Here is a 17222-nt window from a genome sequence, read left to right on the forward strand (position 1 = left end):
ATAAACAGGATGTCTTCTACATAAATCTGAATACTCTGTAGTATGGCCAACAGTAGAATATGGTAGTTTTGTTTCCATGCTGCTGTAGAGGTTCTGAGAGAGTACCAAATATGGGAGAGTTAAAAAGTGAGATCATAATTAATGAGCATCAATTTCCTTTGTGAAGTGTTGGTATGGCTTCCAAATTAAGCAACAGCAAGAAAAGCACATGGGCAAGGACTTAAGTTGCATTAACTTCAGATCCCAGGATTGTTAATGTATTTGGGTAGAAAATGAAATGTGAGGCTGAGGAGCACATCCGTTCAACAGCAGTTCTTAATCTCATATGGGCTTACTGCAAGTGTCTCTCTGTGTCGAGATGGAGAGACTTCTGCTGAAGGCATGGAAGAGAGGAACAAAGCTGAGCTTTTCAGAGAGACCTGCCCCACTCCTCTTTTTCCCACTTGGTGTAGAATGGGAGGAAAAAGTAACCATTTCCAGGTCACCCTGAGCCCATGCACAGTCAGACCCCTTCCACAGAGCTTGGAAGAGGCAGCATGGGGAAAGGTGATTATCAGGCTAAAAATAAAGAGCTCAGTCTTTGCATGCGAGACGGCTACCAGGCACTGGCCAGCTCTCAACTCTACCTCCTACCACTATTCCTTCGTTCCAGCTCCACCACCAAGCAGTGCAAAGGGAGTGCCATGACTTCTCCTCCCAAGTCAGTTTGATCAGTCAGACCCTGCAAACCCATGTGTGCCCAAGCAGGACACCCGAGGCTCCACTCGCTTGCCCTCGCTGTGCTCCTCAGCCAAGCCTGCCCGGCTGGTGCCGGCAGAGGTTGCTCTCCACAAATTGAGAGGAGAGCAGAGTTATCTTTTGTTAGTCCACCAGCAAAGAGCTGATGACCTGCAGTAAGACTAATTTCCACCAGGAAAATGCAAAACTCTCCTCTTCCCACCATGCCATGTGCACCTAATCGCTTGCATATTTAAACACCCTTGCCTTGCTAAAATTTCATGATGGAGCCAGTGACAGAGCAAATGTCGGGGCGCATAACCAATGGCATTGTCAGTCGTGATTAATCAGCATCTCTGCCAGGCTCACGGCCAATTAGAATTTACCATAATAAGGAGGTGACAGCCGGTGTTGCTAAGCAACCGCTGTCTATAGAGCTGGGAGAGGCAGACACATTTAGATGTTACTGTGGATTTCGACAGCGGCATGTCAAAACAACACAAGCGTCTGCCCAGTGGAAAATTTTACAACCCAGGACTGGGCACCGGAGTGAGGCATGATTCCCTTTCAGAAAAAAATACGTAAAGGAAAAGGTGATTTTTCTGTTGTTGCGGAGTTGATTTTTTTTCCCCCTTGAAAGAAGACTTTAACCAGTCAATCATTTATCTGCGTTTAATTAAGAGATATCGTGTCACTGGAACAGGACTTTGTTACCAGGTAATGGGCTCCCATGGCTGAGCAAATGCTGATGCATTTATAGGAAATTAGCAGCAGGTCAGCACAGAGACATTTATTTTCAGTACAGAGGTATTTATCTGGCAATGACATTCTGTTCCAGTGACTTATTTTATTATATGAAAGGATTAAAGAATAAAAGGAGGAGGGGAGGGGAAGGAGATGGAGAAATGAAAATAGACTGATAGCAGTTCCTGTGTTAATGTGAGAGTTGCTGACTCTGCACATCATGAAAAGCTATGTTCCAACTGGGAGCAATAACCTTTCCTGTGCTTTAGCTTACTCCTAACAGGATAGGGGAGAGGAAGATGTAAGGGTCCTTGTTGAGTATGCTACACTTTCATGGACAAACTGGCTCATATAGAGGAAGACAGAGGGTCATATCCTCAGCTGAGCTCTTCTGACTTTCACCAGTCTATGACCTGGACCATGCTGTACTTATGCTCTACTGCACGTGCTCTTCAGGCCTAAATAAACTGGCACAAAGTAGCAAGTTTTACCTATCCTTAATATGGACCTACACAAAGCAGATGCCTGCACAAGTCTTCTAAATTATGAAATCAGAACTGTCTACACCTTACCTCTTTCAGTTTGGTATCGCTGAAGGCTGGGGTCAGGAGGCTCCGCACATACTTCCATCTGTCATCTCGAAGACAAAGGATGCTGTCAAGCATTGGCTTGGAAATCAAGTTCGGCTTCTAAGTCAAAAAAAAGCATAATTCAGTTATAACACAAATGCAACTATAGCTACTCAAGGCTCTGGAACTTGGAAAGGTTGGCCATGAATGGCATTGCACTGCTGTCCCATGATGAGAGAGGTTCGAATCAGTCCCAAACACCAAGCTAAACATGGATGAGGCTGGACAAAATTTCTCTTTTGCTGCACTTATTTCCTCTTGGGCTTGTAAAAGCCCTCGGCCAGCCCAGTTACTCCTTGCTCAGACTGTTCCAGTTCTGATGTTTGTGGTTTTCTCCTAAGATTGCCTTCATTGAACCCTGGCTTCTTTCCTCCCTTCCTAAGGTGACTAGCAAGAGGACTTGTCAACACTCCCTCTCTGTGTGACATGAGTGCCAATGCACCACATGCGGGTGTTGGTGGGGGGACATGATTTCTGGTGACAGCTGGTATGTCAGACTGTTACATGCATTTTAAAAGTCTTCAGAAAATATGTTGATTAGAAAGCAAGTCCCAGTCGTTACTCTGTCTATAAGGAACACTCTCATAAGAAGTTGTGGCCTGTGACTCTTACAGCTGCATCTGCTGTCAAATATAGTAGCTTAAAGCAGTTTCTTATGAAGTTCTGTACCAAGGTAACTACTATGGATTTACTAAACTTTAATCTCCCCCACCATTTAAGAAATTCCTATCCAGAGAACAGTGATATTCACCAAGGATTAAAAGGATATAAAAGATGAAAGCATGTCAGAAAACATCACACTTCTGCCTGGAAGAGGCATCAGGAGATGTCCAGCACCACAGCAGAATCTACTACAATTTACATTGTCAGAAGATGTTTCCTAATTGTTCCTGAAGGCCTTATGGGGATTCAATAACCTCCCCACTGAAACTCTTCCAGTCCTGGAGTACTTTTACTGTGGTTGCACGATCTCTTTTCCTGGACCATATGACCTTTAGTCTTTGTGCTGTCACAGGCATAGAAACGGCTTATTCTCCCCAACTTTGTAGCAGCCCATATATACAGAAGACTGTAATAACCACTAATCATATTGCTGCCATCTACCCCACATAATGCCAATGTGCTCAATACATACTTATCAGTCATGTTATCTGGGACTGACTGTTCAGTGTTGTTACTGTCCCTCTGCATAGCCTTGTTGATTTACTTCTTTCTCAAGGTACAGTCCCTGTGACCTGGCACGGTGCTCCAGACAAGGAAGGATTTTTTTTTTTTTTTGCCATGTGTTCTGCAAGCTATATTCCTTTCTATTCATCCCAGACTACTACATACCACACCATGACAATGTACTTATGTACTGGCTTGTGATTCCTTGCAACTCTCAGATTTTTTTTTTCTGAACAGTTACTCTCCAGGAAGTTATTCCCAAGCCTTTATCATTAAAGCTGGTTACTCCCAAGAGTCACACAGAGAACATGTCCTTGTTGAACTGTTACCATTCTTTTCATGCCTACTTCTCCAACTGACCAACACCACTTTGAATTTTAGCCGTTTCTTTCATCCTTACCAGCTTTCTACATAAATTGTTAGTGCACTTAGGAACATCATCTAACTCATTAACAAAACTACAGAACAGTACTTGCAAAGAAGGCACCTCTGGGCTCCTCCCTTTCCTTCCAACAGTGCGCTGTTCCCAAACACTTTTCAAGTCATCTTCAATTGGTATTTCACGCATTGTATAGCAATGTCCTCTGGACAAACCACCCTAAGATCGGTGGGTGCGGGTGGAAGGTGTACGCTTCTCCAGTTACCAGGACGTACAGAGACACTCATTTGTGCATTTGAGATGTTCTGGATACTGCAGTGGCAGTACAGTCCCCCATGTTATCAGTAGCAACAGTACCCACTGTACTGGGAAAGACCCAAACAAACCAAGGATGCTTTGGCCTTCCCAATCCCATCTGTTGATTCCTTTCACCCTCCAACCTTTCCTTTCAGTCGTTCTTTCATTACTAATGTACGGGAAAAATTAATTCTTACCGCCTGTAACAAACCTGAATATTTTAATATCATTTTGTGCCTCAATATTTCTGATCTTATTGTCACTAAATGCTATTTTTTTTATCCTTCTTCTTGGAAATCTGACCTACTTTCCACTCTGTAAAAAACAACTTCTCTTTAGGAGCCATGAAGAGCTGGCAATTTAGCTACACTGGTCTTCTAGTGCACTTCCTTAACTTTCCTCCTTATTGGAAGAGTTTGCACTTAATATTGTTTCTTTAAGGAGCTGCCAGCTCTCCTTAACACCTTTTTCCTTTACACTTGCCAGATTCTTACTACACTGTATAAGCTTGTAAAATGCAGAAGCCTATTTTATATTGCAAACAGGCTAATGGGATAGTTTTACATGCAGCAACACCATTCAGTGTAGTAAACTAATGTCACTGGGCTGACACTACAGACCACTTTTGAGCAGAGATGAGGGGTTTTCAAGTAGAAAAGTACATAGCAGGATATTAAGCTGAAGGAAGAGACTGACTTAGGTACTGTCATCAGATGACTACTGTAAGACAAAACATGGGTTCTTTTTAAATGTATACATAGACCATTCTATTTTGTGCAATAACAAGGAAAACTTGGGACAAGCTGTCAAAGTTGAAGCAGTAGGACTGTTTTCTCTGAGTCTCCTTTTTAAATAAACAATCTGTTTTCTGACTTGTCAGTAGGTATCTTTCCTGAGGATCAGAAGTCCAGCTAGAAAGACTCACTGGAGCGCTCCCTCATTTGTTACAGATATTCAAAGACACAGTAGAATCAGAAAAAAGAGGCTCTAGACAACTGGAAATGAGCACCATCCTTTCAGAAAGCACTGTATGCCAGCCTCTGCTTCACAGTTCTTATGTGCTGCTAGGGAAGCTGCTTACACTAAATCTTGACTCAGCTGGTCACCAAATAACTATTCCTTATATCTTTGGTCTTCAGTTTCAAACCCTGAGGGTGAGATTGCAGCACTCACTGAAATCAACAATAGGGAATGTGCCTTGATCATGAGAAATGCACTAGTCCAAGAAATCAGGTCATGGAATATGGCTCCCAAATTAGCAAACACTCTCAGACCCATGTTTCAATCACTAGCCTTCACTCCTGCTTTATAAAGAGGAGACATCACATCACCTCCTCAGAATTGGTAACAACACATTAACATTTCTGAGGCACTCACAAACTACAGTGAAAGAGCTGAATAACAATTCCCACAAGGAAATGACGGCTTTTGTCTTCCAAAGGTTTGAATAGTGTACAGGGGGAAAAAAAAAAATAAATTATAGAGTAACACTTGGAAAAGTATTTTGCATCCACTCCTAAATTGAAGGCTGCCCAAACTGTGCACTCTATAAGACAAATCTCCTTTGCAAGACAAGGTTCCACTTGGATAATAACAGATGTGATATAAATCTCACTGCATTTGCCTTGAAAGCAAATTCCCTCCCTAAACCAAACACTCGCCTTAAAAAATGCTCATAATTGCATAAAGACTGTATATAGAGCATTCACAGAGAGATAACCAGTTTCTGAACAAAAAGTGTGTTAACTATAATAACTACAACACTAATTACAGCATTGCCTTTCTAGCACTCTACTTCATGTCAGTATTGCTCCCTTAACATATTTTTTGTGTGTACAGTATTTTATACATATAAATGCTGCAAGGAATGAAAGACAATTCTGGCCATAAATTATTTTACTCCGTGTCTTTAAACTGGGTATGCAAAAATATGTTTGTGTTTATTGGAACAGCATCAGCATGACTGACAGTGTATAGCAGACTTCATTTATCAGGTTTTCCTTATTGTTTCTGCAAACGCTTTCCTCCTAATTGTATAACCTGTGTTACAGGTTCATATAGCAGGAATGAAAATGGATTTGGTGTGAGAATGAGCCTGAAGTGTCTTAGTGAAAGACGAAGCGTCACCTCTTCCCAAATGGACAAAGTACTAGAGGTATCTGAAAATCCTTTCTCTATAAAAATCACTAAAAAAATTACCATGGGAGGCAGGTGTAATATTTTCAGGGGTGGGATCTTGGTTTTTTAAGTGGCAAAGGAGGTTGCTTTCAAGTCAAGTGCAATCAGGCTCATGTTCCATCTATCATTATCTAAATACTCAACGATTCCTCTACACTTCCTTCTCCTGTGCAATCAACCATTTCTGACCGTGGTACAGTAATGCTGCATGAAAACTACTGGCAGCATGGTAATCTGCTGCAGTGTACCTATAAGTGCTGCTGAGTTCCCACAATCACAGACATGCCATCAGCAACAACGATGAAAATTGGAGGGATTTGCTTGCAAATAAATCCTTTAAAACATCAGAGCTTTTAAAACAGAAAACAAAACAATATTTGCAGATGAGCAGCATCTCTGCAGTTGATGCAAGAATTCCCTCCCCATAAAGGTGTTCCTTAGGCTGACCCTTCAGACCCAGTTATCAGTTTTCATCGTCCCTGAGTCAATTTGGCTTGCTCTGTATTACTAAATAATTCAGGAAAGTGACTCTTCTCAGGCTCTGAGGCCAAGTGGAACAGAACACCACCTCCCTCAAGGTTAAACCCCTTTCCTGAAAAGAATGGACATATCCAAACTGCTTATAGCCATGGTACATGTTCACCTCCTGAACTGTGCCCAGACCATGCCTGGGGGACAACTAGTCGATACACAACAAAACCATGCTAACAAGCATGTCAATATGGACATCTGCAGGACCTACTCATGCACTAATATCCTGTCCCTGCTTTATCCTGGAGTAAAATTGTAGCCTTCTGATTCATACATCGTTTGTTCCTTCTCTGAGTTTGCCACTAGCAGGCTAGACTGAACCTCTGGCAGCCAGCAATGACTGCCTGAAGCAGGAAAAAGGGTAACGGCATCATGATGTTCCCTTAGAAACCTCTTCTTGTTCCTTTGGTAGAAAAAAAGGGATAAAGGTTTGCAGCCAGTAGAAGAAAGTTAATGAAGCCATGCACTCTTTAAATATCCTGAACAGACGAATCTTTGAAGAACCTAAAGTGTACCTTTAAAGACCCTTAAAAACCTACTAGCTTGGAAACCTACAATATAAACCACTCACCTCCACAGAACCAGCTGCTGATCTACTCCATGTGCTTTGACAACACAGCAAGAAATGAAACTCTATAAAACAGGATCTCAGAAACTTTGTTATCTTAAACTTAGACTTAATCATAGCCTACTGCTAACAAAAACTAATCAAAAAAGATTTATTTCTACTGGGGTCAAACCTCAGCACTCAGTCTGGTGAGATTCAAACAAGGAACTGAGCTCTGAAGCACCAAAAATCCCAAATCCTAACAGTAACTCCAACATTAATTCTGGAATTAGTCATACCTAGCAAACGCCTTTTGGTTTCATGTAAGCTTTCTTCTAGCCCTACAGGCTTTGCAGTATCCAGCTTTAACTGGAATCCCATGCCCGCTCTGCCCTAAACTTTAGCCCTAGCCTCAACCCTATGACCCATGCTAATGAGAGCCATTCACTCCTCTCTCCTCTAGCCTTTCTTTGGTACCTAAGGGCACTGCAGTATCTAGAGTCAAGTCTAACTCTGGGCTTCTCCCACCCCCACCCTTTTCCCTCTTCGGGGAAAGTTTTGGAGGGGTCATTCTTCTCTCAGCCTTCATGCATGCCATGCAGTTCTCTGTGTTAGCTCTGGTAGGGAGCAGCTCTAGGCTTTCTCTCCCAGGGCAAGCTCCAGAAGCAGCAAGCAAGCAGCAGTGCTTGCACATCACCGGATTAACTTGTTCATCTTCATATTTTCAAAGAGGGTTGCTGTCCTGCTCTTGCTAAAAATGCACTTGTGGTTGAATATTTTCATCCTGTTTAAGAAACTGCCTTTTTAAGTTGAATTTAATGAAATGAAAGTTAATAAAAAATGAGAAAGATAGTTTGTAGCATGAAGACAAGACACTATCCCCATACTTCAGACAGGAACTATTAATAAAGTCTCTTTTTAAGATTACTCGTTCAACTCCACTTGACTGACAGGTCATCACCACCAGTTCAGCCAGCAGGTGGAACCAGCAAACCCATGAACTGTTCATATGGTATTTCATCCAGTCAGTGGCAGTGGCATGACACTTAACAGATCAGCATAACACTGCCTATTAAAAAAAGTAACAGAAAAAAACCCAACCCTGAAATATCTCAAGGAATACATCTTACCAAGCCTGCAGTAAGTGGATCATGGCAGCGGGAAGGCAGAAGATGCCTCCATATATTCGTTGTGAAAATTCCCTGTTGGTAAACTGATACAGTATATTCTTTCAAACTTGCTTGGTGTTTTAAGTCACACTCAGTCCCCCCTGCATTCACGACATTCAAAGACATATCGTGTAGTGGCTTCTGATTGAGCCAGGAGAGCACTGTGTTGCGTGTTTTTAAAGCCAAAATAGAGTTCATTATGTCATATACCCTGTAGTTCATTGTCTTTTCCATCTGGAAGGTCCGTGAGTACACAAATGTTATAGCCACATCTCTTCAAAACACATGAATTTTTTCTTTTCACAAATCATCATCTTATAATGGAGCAAGACCCAACTCCTTACCCAAAAATTAAAGCCTTTACAGAGGACAAAGGCCTTGCATTGCCCACAGAGGGCTGTGTCCCAGCGTGGGAGACCACTGAGCAGCTCCCACCCCTCGGCTCTACCCGTGAGGGGCCTCCCATCCATAGAACACCCAAGGCAATTGCTACACACAGGTGTCGTCTCTCCCAAAGCAGGTTCTCTCTTCATTTGCCTTTCCAGAACTCCATTTCTAAATCCTCAGATGCCACACACCCCACACTGCTGCTCCCAGGTAGCTGAAATCAGTCCTTCCTTGCCCATTAAAACTCTGTGCACAGATATTACTTCACAAACACTTTGCCCAAAACCCTCCCAGATCATCAACCCTGCTGAGAGTCTATTACACTTTTTTCCACCCTCTAGAAAAGTTCGTTTAAAACAAGTTTGATTTTAGTATTGTGATTTAGGAGGTGATCTTATGGCTGCAGAGGGAAAAAGAAAATCACCAAACTAACTCCAGAAAGCTTATGTTGCTTTGCAATTTCATAAAAGCATCTAGTAAAAGTTTTCAGCTTAATTTGAAACCAACATGCCTGCAGAGAAGAGGAGAAAATATCCATGGATTATCTATTTCATTAAGCTTTTAGGTTCTCCTTGGTCATTAAGGTACTTCAAGAGAGTGTTACAGGGTAGAATTGGTTTCAGTGATTACAGCAATTGTCTTTCACTCTCCTATATAGATGAGACTATACAAAAAGGCATCTCCAAGCCCGTTCTTTTGTTGTCAAGTCAGGATCTTCAGCAACTGACTAATGACTACCGTTCACAATTACTCATTGGAAAAATGGCACAGCCAACACCAGCTTAAAAGCAAATACCAGCTTTTTTTTCCCTCTCTGTGGCAAGCAGCCTGGAAACATCTGTTCTTGTCTTTGCAAACATTCTCTTAAGTCATGATTTTGTCAATAGAAACCAAAGCGAGTCATTTCAATGAGGTAAATATAACCATTCATAAATGCTAAAACAAACACATATGGCCTCCTGCAGTCTGACCCAGACTGATGCAAGTCACACGTTCCATTTTTTGGTGCAAGCAAGACCAAAATTAAGTCCACGTCTTCATCAGTTTGCATATGGTGGTCAGTTTGCATATTTCGGATCAAAACAATCAAACCAAAGAAAAACATATGTACTCTTAATTAATTAGGAATTTTGGGTATTATAAACAAAAGCAGGTTGTACTAGAGAATCCATATTCTATACACAGCGTCTGTTGTGCCGAGAAGCAGTTTTTAAACATGTTTAAATCTACTTTCCAGCTGACGTAACTGGACTTTTTAATATTGGATAAAGTTATAATACTATTAAAAGCCTCTCTGTTTATCCACACTTTTCCTTGAGGAAAGGTTAAGGACCAGAAAGTTCCTTTTGCAGATTTTAAGCAGTATTTGGAGAAAAAACAGTCCTCAGTAACTTCTGGTACAGACCTATTTCCATGCTTTCAGTCATTGGCATACATAGGAATGACAGGCAATGCCCATAAGAACTTTGGCTAGATCTTTTATTTTACACAGGACCACTGTATTCCATAATCTGCTCATTCAGAGATATGTCTGCAGCAACCCTGAAGCTTCTGGAGGGCATAGAGAGAGACTGTAAGTACTACCCAGCCTCCCACTGCCTGTGTTCTTGGCTGCTGACCCCTCCCGTAATCCTGACCCAAATGCCTTGGGTATGCTGTTTGATACCTCAGAAAAAGAATTCACCAAAGCTGAGCACAGAGTTGTCCAAGCTGCCACAACAGCAATGTAGGAAGAGTCCTGCACCTCCTTAAGGTGTCACTTAGGAGTGAACTCAACTGGACTTAGAGCATTCATTCCCCTTGTGAAAAGGTGCTAAGCCCCAGTTCCTCTCAAAAGCCTGTTTATATAAAACTATCTTTAGAGAAACATACATGAGTAATATTTTGCAGTGATATCTGAAACCTCAGCCTTCATGATCAGCAATATTTTGTAGTAGTATCTGAAACCTTGACTTCCCTGATCCAGATGACTGTCCTATCAGGCTGCAGAGATTCACTGACTTCTCTACCACAAATCCCATGGACCACGTGAAATGTGGAGTAGCTTCAACACATAAGGCTGCAAGTGCATCTTCCCACAGAATCACCTATAAGTTTCTACATAGGGCACTTCACAGAGAGATGAGTGCCTTGGAATTACTTCCAGCAGATAATATTCCAGCTGCTGCTGAAATCACCAGCTCCAAGGGATTCAAGGCACTTCCAAGCATTAGGTACAGCTGAGCAAGACTTTTAAACCTGTATTGTCAAATTAAGCTCCTCAAATAGGGGTTAAATGCTTAGGAATCTCTGATCACTAGCAGAGGCAAGATAGCCAGGTGAAGGGGAGGCTTACCAACAGCTAAGTTTAAAAATATCACTTGTATGCAACATTTTTATTCAGAGAAGAGGATATATAAGAAATGTCTTTTTTTTCCATGTATTTAATATTTTATTGACAATTTTGGTTTGACCTCTTTCACACAGATGTCATAATACAGAAATAAAATTATAGCGGGGCCAGTCTAGCTTAACATCTCAAAGCACTGAGAAACACTAAAAATAAACAAGCAAGTGGCAAACTATGACTGAAAGTTGAAAGACTTTTTAAAGGGCTTCTCTCAGTCTTCCAAGTTCCCATGTAATACCTAAAAATTGTTGCCTAGTATCCCATTTCCTGTGTGACAACATCCTGATACACAAAATATACTTCAAATTGTCATTTATCTGTTTTGAAACAGAACATTTGGGATTAATATTTCAGACCAATGATCTCCAATATGTGCAAACCAACCAAGGAAAAAGTATTTCACCTTTTCCCCCCCCAATGCCAAAAAGAAAATTTGAAAACAATGTTGAACAAAGCAGATAAAAGTTTGCTTGTGAAGCCTCCTCATTCTTTAAAAAAAAAAAAACCAAAAAAAAAAACAAAAAAAAACCAACCAAAAATGGGTCCAAGATGCTATTTAAATCAAACTACTGAATAAAAGGGCTATTAAAAATTATAAACATGGATGCAGTTTCCAGCCTAGGAAGTCAGCTGTGGACAGTCAGATGTTAGGAGGATGTTCTATAGGTAACATCGCTCTGCACCTGCCCTGTTCTTCTACTCTTTCACTAAGCATCTGCTGCTAGTCAGAGTCAGAACACTCCCTGGCCAAATACTTATCTTTTAATGTTACTTTGTCTTTAAAAAGTCATTCAGAAAAGAACTCCAGGTCAGCTCTAATGGCAGGATGACAAGCTGTCAACAAATCACATTTGCAGTATCTGCTCAGCTGAAGAATTTGAATTCCCTGCCTGCTACTTCACAATTGTTTCTAATTACATTGAGTGGATATTTACACATCAGGGAAAAAAATCCAAACTTCATGTATTAAGATATCCACATGTATCTGTCAAAACATTAATGCATTTTCCTGATCGCAGTAGCTGCTTTCATTCCTCATTTATTTGTCCCTCAAGAAGAGCTAGGCTATAAAACTTTCTCAGTAGTTGCAAAGCACACTTTCAGGATTTTTATCTTTCAAGATTTCATATTTGTGGTTTTTTGTCTGGTTTCAATCAAATTAAAAAAATAAATCCTAATTTATCAAAGCATGTCAAAGCATGCTTATATGAAATAGTGTTTGTACATTTGCCTCTTACAAATTAATTTGAGCACATCAAGAATTAAATGTTTGTCATAAGATAATTTCAAGAATAATAAAGACCTATTGCACAAAGATAAAATTACAGGACTTATCATGAGTTCCCTAGAGCTTATAATTTCAGTAAAACAGCCTTACTTCACAAACAACCTGCAAGCAGACTGTTGCTCACATCGCTCTTATTTCATTTCTTCAAGGAGAGAAGCTAAAATGTTCCTCTGAGTATCAGCAAGTACCTCATTCAAAATATATTAACAATATCAGCTACTTTTGCATTCTCAAACATATTAGACTTGGAACAGCAAGTAGCGCAGAGTATGAAGCATCAAGCACATCGCCATATCTTGTCATCTTAATTAAGAGTTCTAGGATAGGATAAAATTTTAAAACAACCAAAAACCCCACAAATTGGAGCCCATACCCCAGAGCTCACCAATCCCTTTCTTGACAAACAGGCTTCCTTCAGGCAATGCATCATTTGGGGGGGCCTGTTTCACCACTCTGTTGCTTCAGTTTTACTGTGTTGTCACCATGACATGAAACTAAGGGGATGGGTCAGAGCCTGAGTTCTCCTCACTTATGTTGCCCAAAAAGCCAGCGCTAGCATTTCAGGCACAGACAGCCTGGAAGCTCAGTAAACGCACACAGCGACAGAGCAGGATTTGGGATTTAGATTCTCTTTCATCGAGTGCCCAGGGAAGTAGTATGTGCCAGCCATGAGAATGAGACACCTGCAACCTTTCACTGAGGACTAACACCACGACAGCCAAGCATACACAGAAAGGCAATGGGCAACCTGAGTGGAGGTTGCCCTAGTTCTTCCTGCTGGGACTTCCTATGTGAAGAACAAAAGAGGCTTCACTCTCTAGAAGGACCACACACCAGTGGAATTGCCAGGCCATAATCATACTTGGCACACACATCACACTTGATTGCATGCACCCAGCAAATTATTAGTATTTGCAAGTTATTTGTATCTGCACTTCCAAGCCCAGCTTTATTGGTGGGTGGAAGCTGTAGCTCTCAACCATCAGTGTTGGCCAGCGCAGCACATGAACTCATTTTGCATCTGTACAGCTGCTTCTCCCACACCTGAGGTTCATGCTGAATCCCCCCAGGATCCAACAGCCTGAAAAATAAAACGGATCTTGAAACTGAAAAAGTAACCCTTTGTGACATGTCTAAAACCCTACTGATTTTTCACTTAGAATAAATCCTGACCCTAGGACAAACCTAAGTTCTTACAGCCAGAAATGACTGTCACTGCCAAAATACTACCACAAGCACCAAGGGAACTGCTGAAAAAAAATGAGGACATGAGAGCTGCCCCACTTGACCACTGAGGAGGGTAAAACCAAGGCTGTGCCATCCAGCAGCAAGAGCATTTAAAGAATATCTAATCTAACATAGTGAAACACCAACTAAAGAGGGAATATTCCTTTTAAAAACTCAAATCAAATATTAAACAAAACAAAACCAGAGTTACAGCAACTTAAACAAAGCTGTGTGGTTGCAAGAAACTGGAAAAGGTGCTAAATCAATTTCTTTCTCTGGGCTTTCTGAAAGAAAAAAAGGAGAAAACTTCCAACAAAATAGCTGGTTATATATGTTTCTGGAACAAAATAACTTTACCTTATAAATTGAAATTACTTTTTACACTAAAAGTTGTAACTGAAACAAATTATTTTTATCAACTTTTTTTTTTTTGCTTTTGACTCTTCAAAATCAGCCACAACATGAAACATCTGTCTTCCCCACATTTCTTAATCAAATCTCAGAAATCACTAAGGTGATTTTTTTTTAATTCTTGCTGCTGATGATCTAGTACGCCATCTATTCCTACTGAAATCAATCACAATTATATTAGGAGGATACTAAGACAGCAAAATAAAGCATTAAGAGGTTTGAAAATCTTAGGCTTATTGCAGTTTTTGTATCCTAAAGCATATGCTAAAGTGGGCCCAAATGGGTCCAATTCTTTAGTTATGTTATTCTATACTGCTTTTTTTGCCACAGGATCTCCATTTGATTTTTCATATATAAGATTTCTAGAGAAATCTTATAATCTGGGAGGTTTTAATATTACACATAAAAAAACCCTTTGATGTGAAATGAATCAGTCACAAACTCAGGATTCTCATCCTTGAGATGTAAAACTCATATGAAGACTTGTAGAAGTTCTTAGTCATCTGTAGAGTCCTGTCAGCAGGGACAGATAGTAGTAAGTCAGTCCTCTTTAATAATTTTTTGTTGAGTCTGTGTTTACTGAGATTCTTCAGGGGCTTATAAACTTAAGCAGTTTGGTCAGATTTTCAAAGTGGTTTTTATATCCAGCCCTTAACACTAGAGGGAACAAAGCCAAAACCAAAGAAACAGACTCTGAGTTTATTTTCCTCACAATCGATAAATAACCCTAACTTTTCCCTAGGCATCGTCTCCAAAATAGCAAGACCTTTTTGACTGAAAATAGAAAATATTAATTGAAGCAGTTAAACTATGATAATCTGCTGAACGGAAAACATTGTAATGGAAGACATGAGCAACTTTAATTACAGATCTCACCATTGCCTCTGTAACAATACAGCTTCTTTGGAACTGATGAAATACCAATATAGTCCTGATGACATTAAAATATGACTGAAGGTCAATGACTGGTTAAACTGGAATGTTTCTGAGCCATTGTTAAATTATTCAGAATTATTTTAGGAAAGCTGCATAAGAAGTGCAAGAGTGCAGTTTTAGCTTCATCTGAATGCACATACTGAGAATGGAAAAGGAAATTGGGAAATTGTCCTTTGCAATTGCCTCAAAAAGAGAAAAAATAATATCTTGTGTACCTTCAACTTAGAATTTATCTAGCAAAGGAGAAGAGTGCAAGATAGTTCTTGTTTTTACTACTTATTTCCCCAAACTCTTTTCTGCAAGAGCAAGCATGAAAGGAAAAGAAGAGAAATGGGATATTATTTCAGTAAAGAATGTAGTTATTTTTGTTTCTATTGCTTAGCACCAGTGAGAGGAGGCTGGCAGGAGTAAATAATTAACAAGAATCAACAATCCTTTACTTTTGCTGCAGAATAGCTGTTGCGTGATCCTGGTATATAAACTGCTGTATATGTGTCTGTTGGGCCAAATGGAGTCTTCTCAAGCCATCCCCAAGCCTTCAGAAACAGAAGAATCAACATGAAAATGAGCAGTGGCCAGGTGTGCTCGAAGTAGGGAGCACTCATTATGCTGGAGAGCTAAGAGTGAGCCATGCAGCGTAAAAACTTGAATTTCACACCCCTCATCCTCTTCACTCTCCCTTTTAAGTTGGTGAATGTAACACTGAAAATACATCGGCAGTGCTGGCAAGTGCCCTGCAACTTTCCTTGGTCATGGTCAGTAGCTCTGCATGTACAGAGTAGCACTTCCACAGCACCTGCAAAATACACAGCAGCATCTTTCCCTTCCCAAGGCTCAGATGAGCCAACTATTTGCTATCAATTATTTACAGCAAATGGTGCCAAGATATGTGGTTGCTATATAAACAAAGAAGAATTCTCACCAGAGATTAAAATAATACCTGCAGACTCATTCTTCACTTACGATCCACAAGATTTATGACTGTAACACGTAGTCAGTGGTAAGGAGCGTACAGTCTCTAAACGTCCTTTACCGTGGAGGTTTCATTCTCACAGAACGAATGTTACATAGTGTAGGTCACAAGCAAAAAAAACAGGATGACAACAATGTTTTGCTTAGAACAGATTTACTGGAGTTAATCACTGGGTAGAAGAAAACTTTCCATGCTTTGGTCAGAGAACCACTACAAACCAGCTGCATCAATTTAAGATGCTACGACCCCACCAGCTGTTCACCGCCCCCCATCTATTGGAGGTAACCACCATTGAAATGGAGCTGGTGGAGTGCCCTTGTGAGCACTCATCATCTGCTTTAGTGCCAAGTCAGCCTGCATAGTTTTGAAAAAGTCCACATTGACACATAAACTAAGATGAATTATCTTCTGAGCTGAACCAGATGAGAAATGCTTACATTTTGTAGGTCTTGCTGTGGGAATGGTAAGTTCGGCTAAGACATCTTAACAAAAGGTTGTTAGCATTGTGCTAGATAAGAATATTATCATTATATCATTAAAAAAAAAAGGAAAGGAAGAAACCTTTCATACTTCTAAGTTCAAATATAAACATAAAGGCAGGTAAATGGATTAAGCTATCTAGATGAATGTCTAAAAAGAAAATTATTTCCACTATTTTGAAGATGACAATACTACCTTTAAAAGACTTAAAATGAAGAGCAGAGGCTTGCAAGGATTATTATAACAATGCCCACGTCTATCACATTAACTCTCACTGAAGAGGAATGAACTTCACTTGCACACAGACAGGTCTCCAAATAGAACTCCTATCACATTCAAAACAAAAAGCTTATCCGTGGAAAAAAAATCACCTGCTGGCACAACAGTTAACAGAAAGGATTCAAAACGGGGTGGATTAGGAACAGATTTGGAGCCAATGGAACCAAAGGGAGAAATGATGCCCAGATGCAACCCCTGGCACTGGAAGTCACCACAGCACTGGTTGCTGGAGGCTGGGCAGATTAAGCCAGAAGGAAGATTACTGTCACTGTCTGTCCTGCTGTTATGATAGTCTTTTGAACTCTGCTGCTGGCCACTTCTGGAAGAGGACACTCAACCAGGCTACACAGATCTTAGGCATGATACATGACAACCATTCAAATACCATATATTGCCATGTCACATCCACTCCAGTGCTGAACTTCCCGGCTTCTAGATAGATACACATAAATCACTTCTCTGTGCTGTGAAACATCGCTTGCATAGACCTGAGA

The 17222-nt window shown here is 40.5% G+C and overlaps 1 protein-coding gene across 9 annotated transcripts in view; it reads right to left on the bottom strand.

Moving 5' to 3' along the window:
- TBXAS1 (thromboxane A synthase 1) overlaps positions 1–17222 on the bottom strand; it is a 248880-nt gene that overhangs the window by 99976 nt on the left and 131682 nt on the right. For all 9 annotated transcript variants that reach the window (XM_027680497.1, XM_027680495.1, XM_027680496.1 and 6 more), the window contains one exon: positions 2034–2150. In XM_027680497.1, the coding sequence (XP_027536298.1) occupies positions 2034–2150 (117 nt within the window). The remainder of the gene's footprint in view (positions 1–2033; positions 2151–17222) is intronic.

The sequence above is a fragment of the Neopelma chrysocephalum genome, unplaced genomic scaffold (genome assembly GCF_003984885.1).
Source record: "Neopelma chrysocephalum unplaced genomic scaffold, ASM398488v2 Primary Assembly neopelma1_59, whole genome shotgun sequence".
Classification (NCBI taxonomy): Eukaryota; Metazoa; Chordata; class Aves; order Passeriformes; family Pipridae; genus Neopelma; species Neopelma chrysocephalum.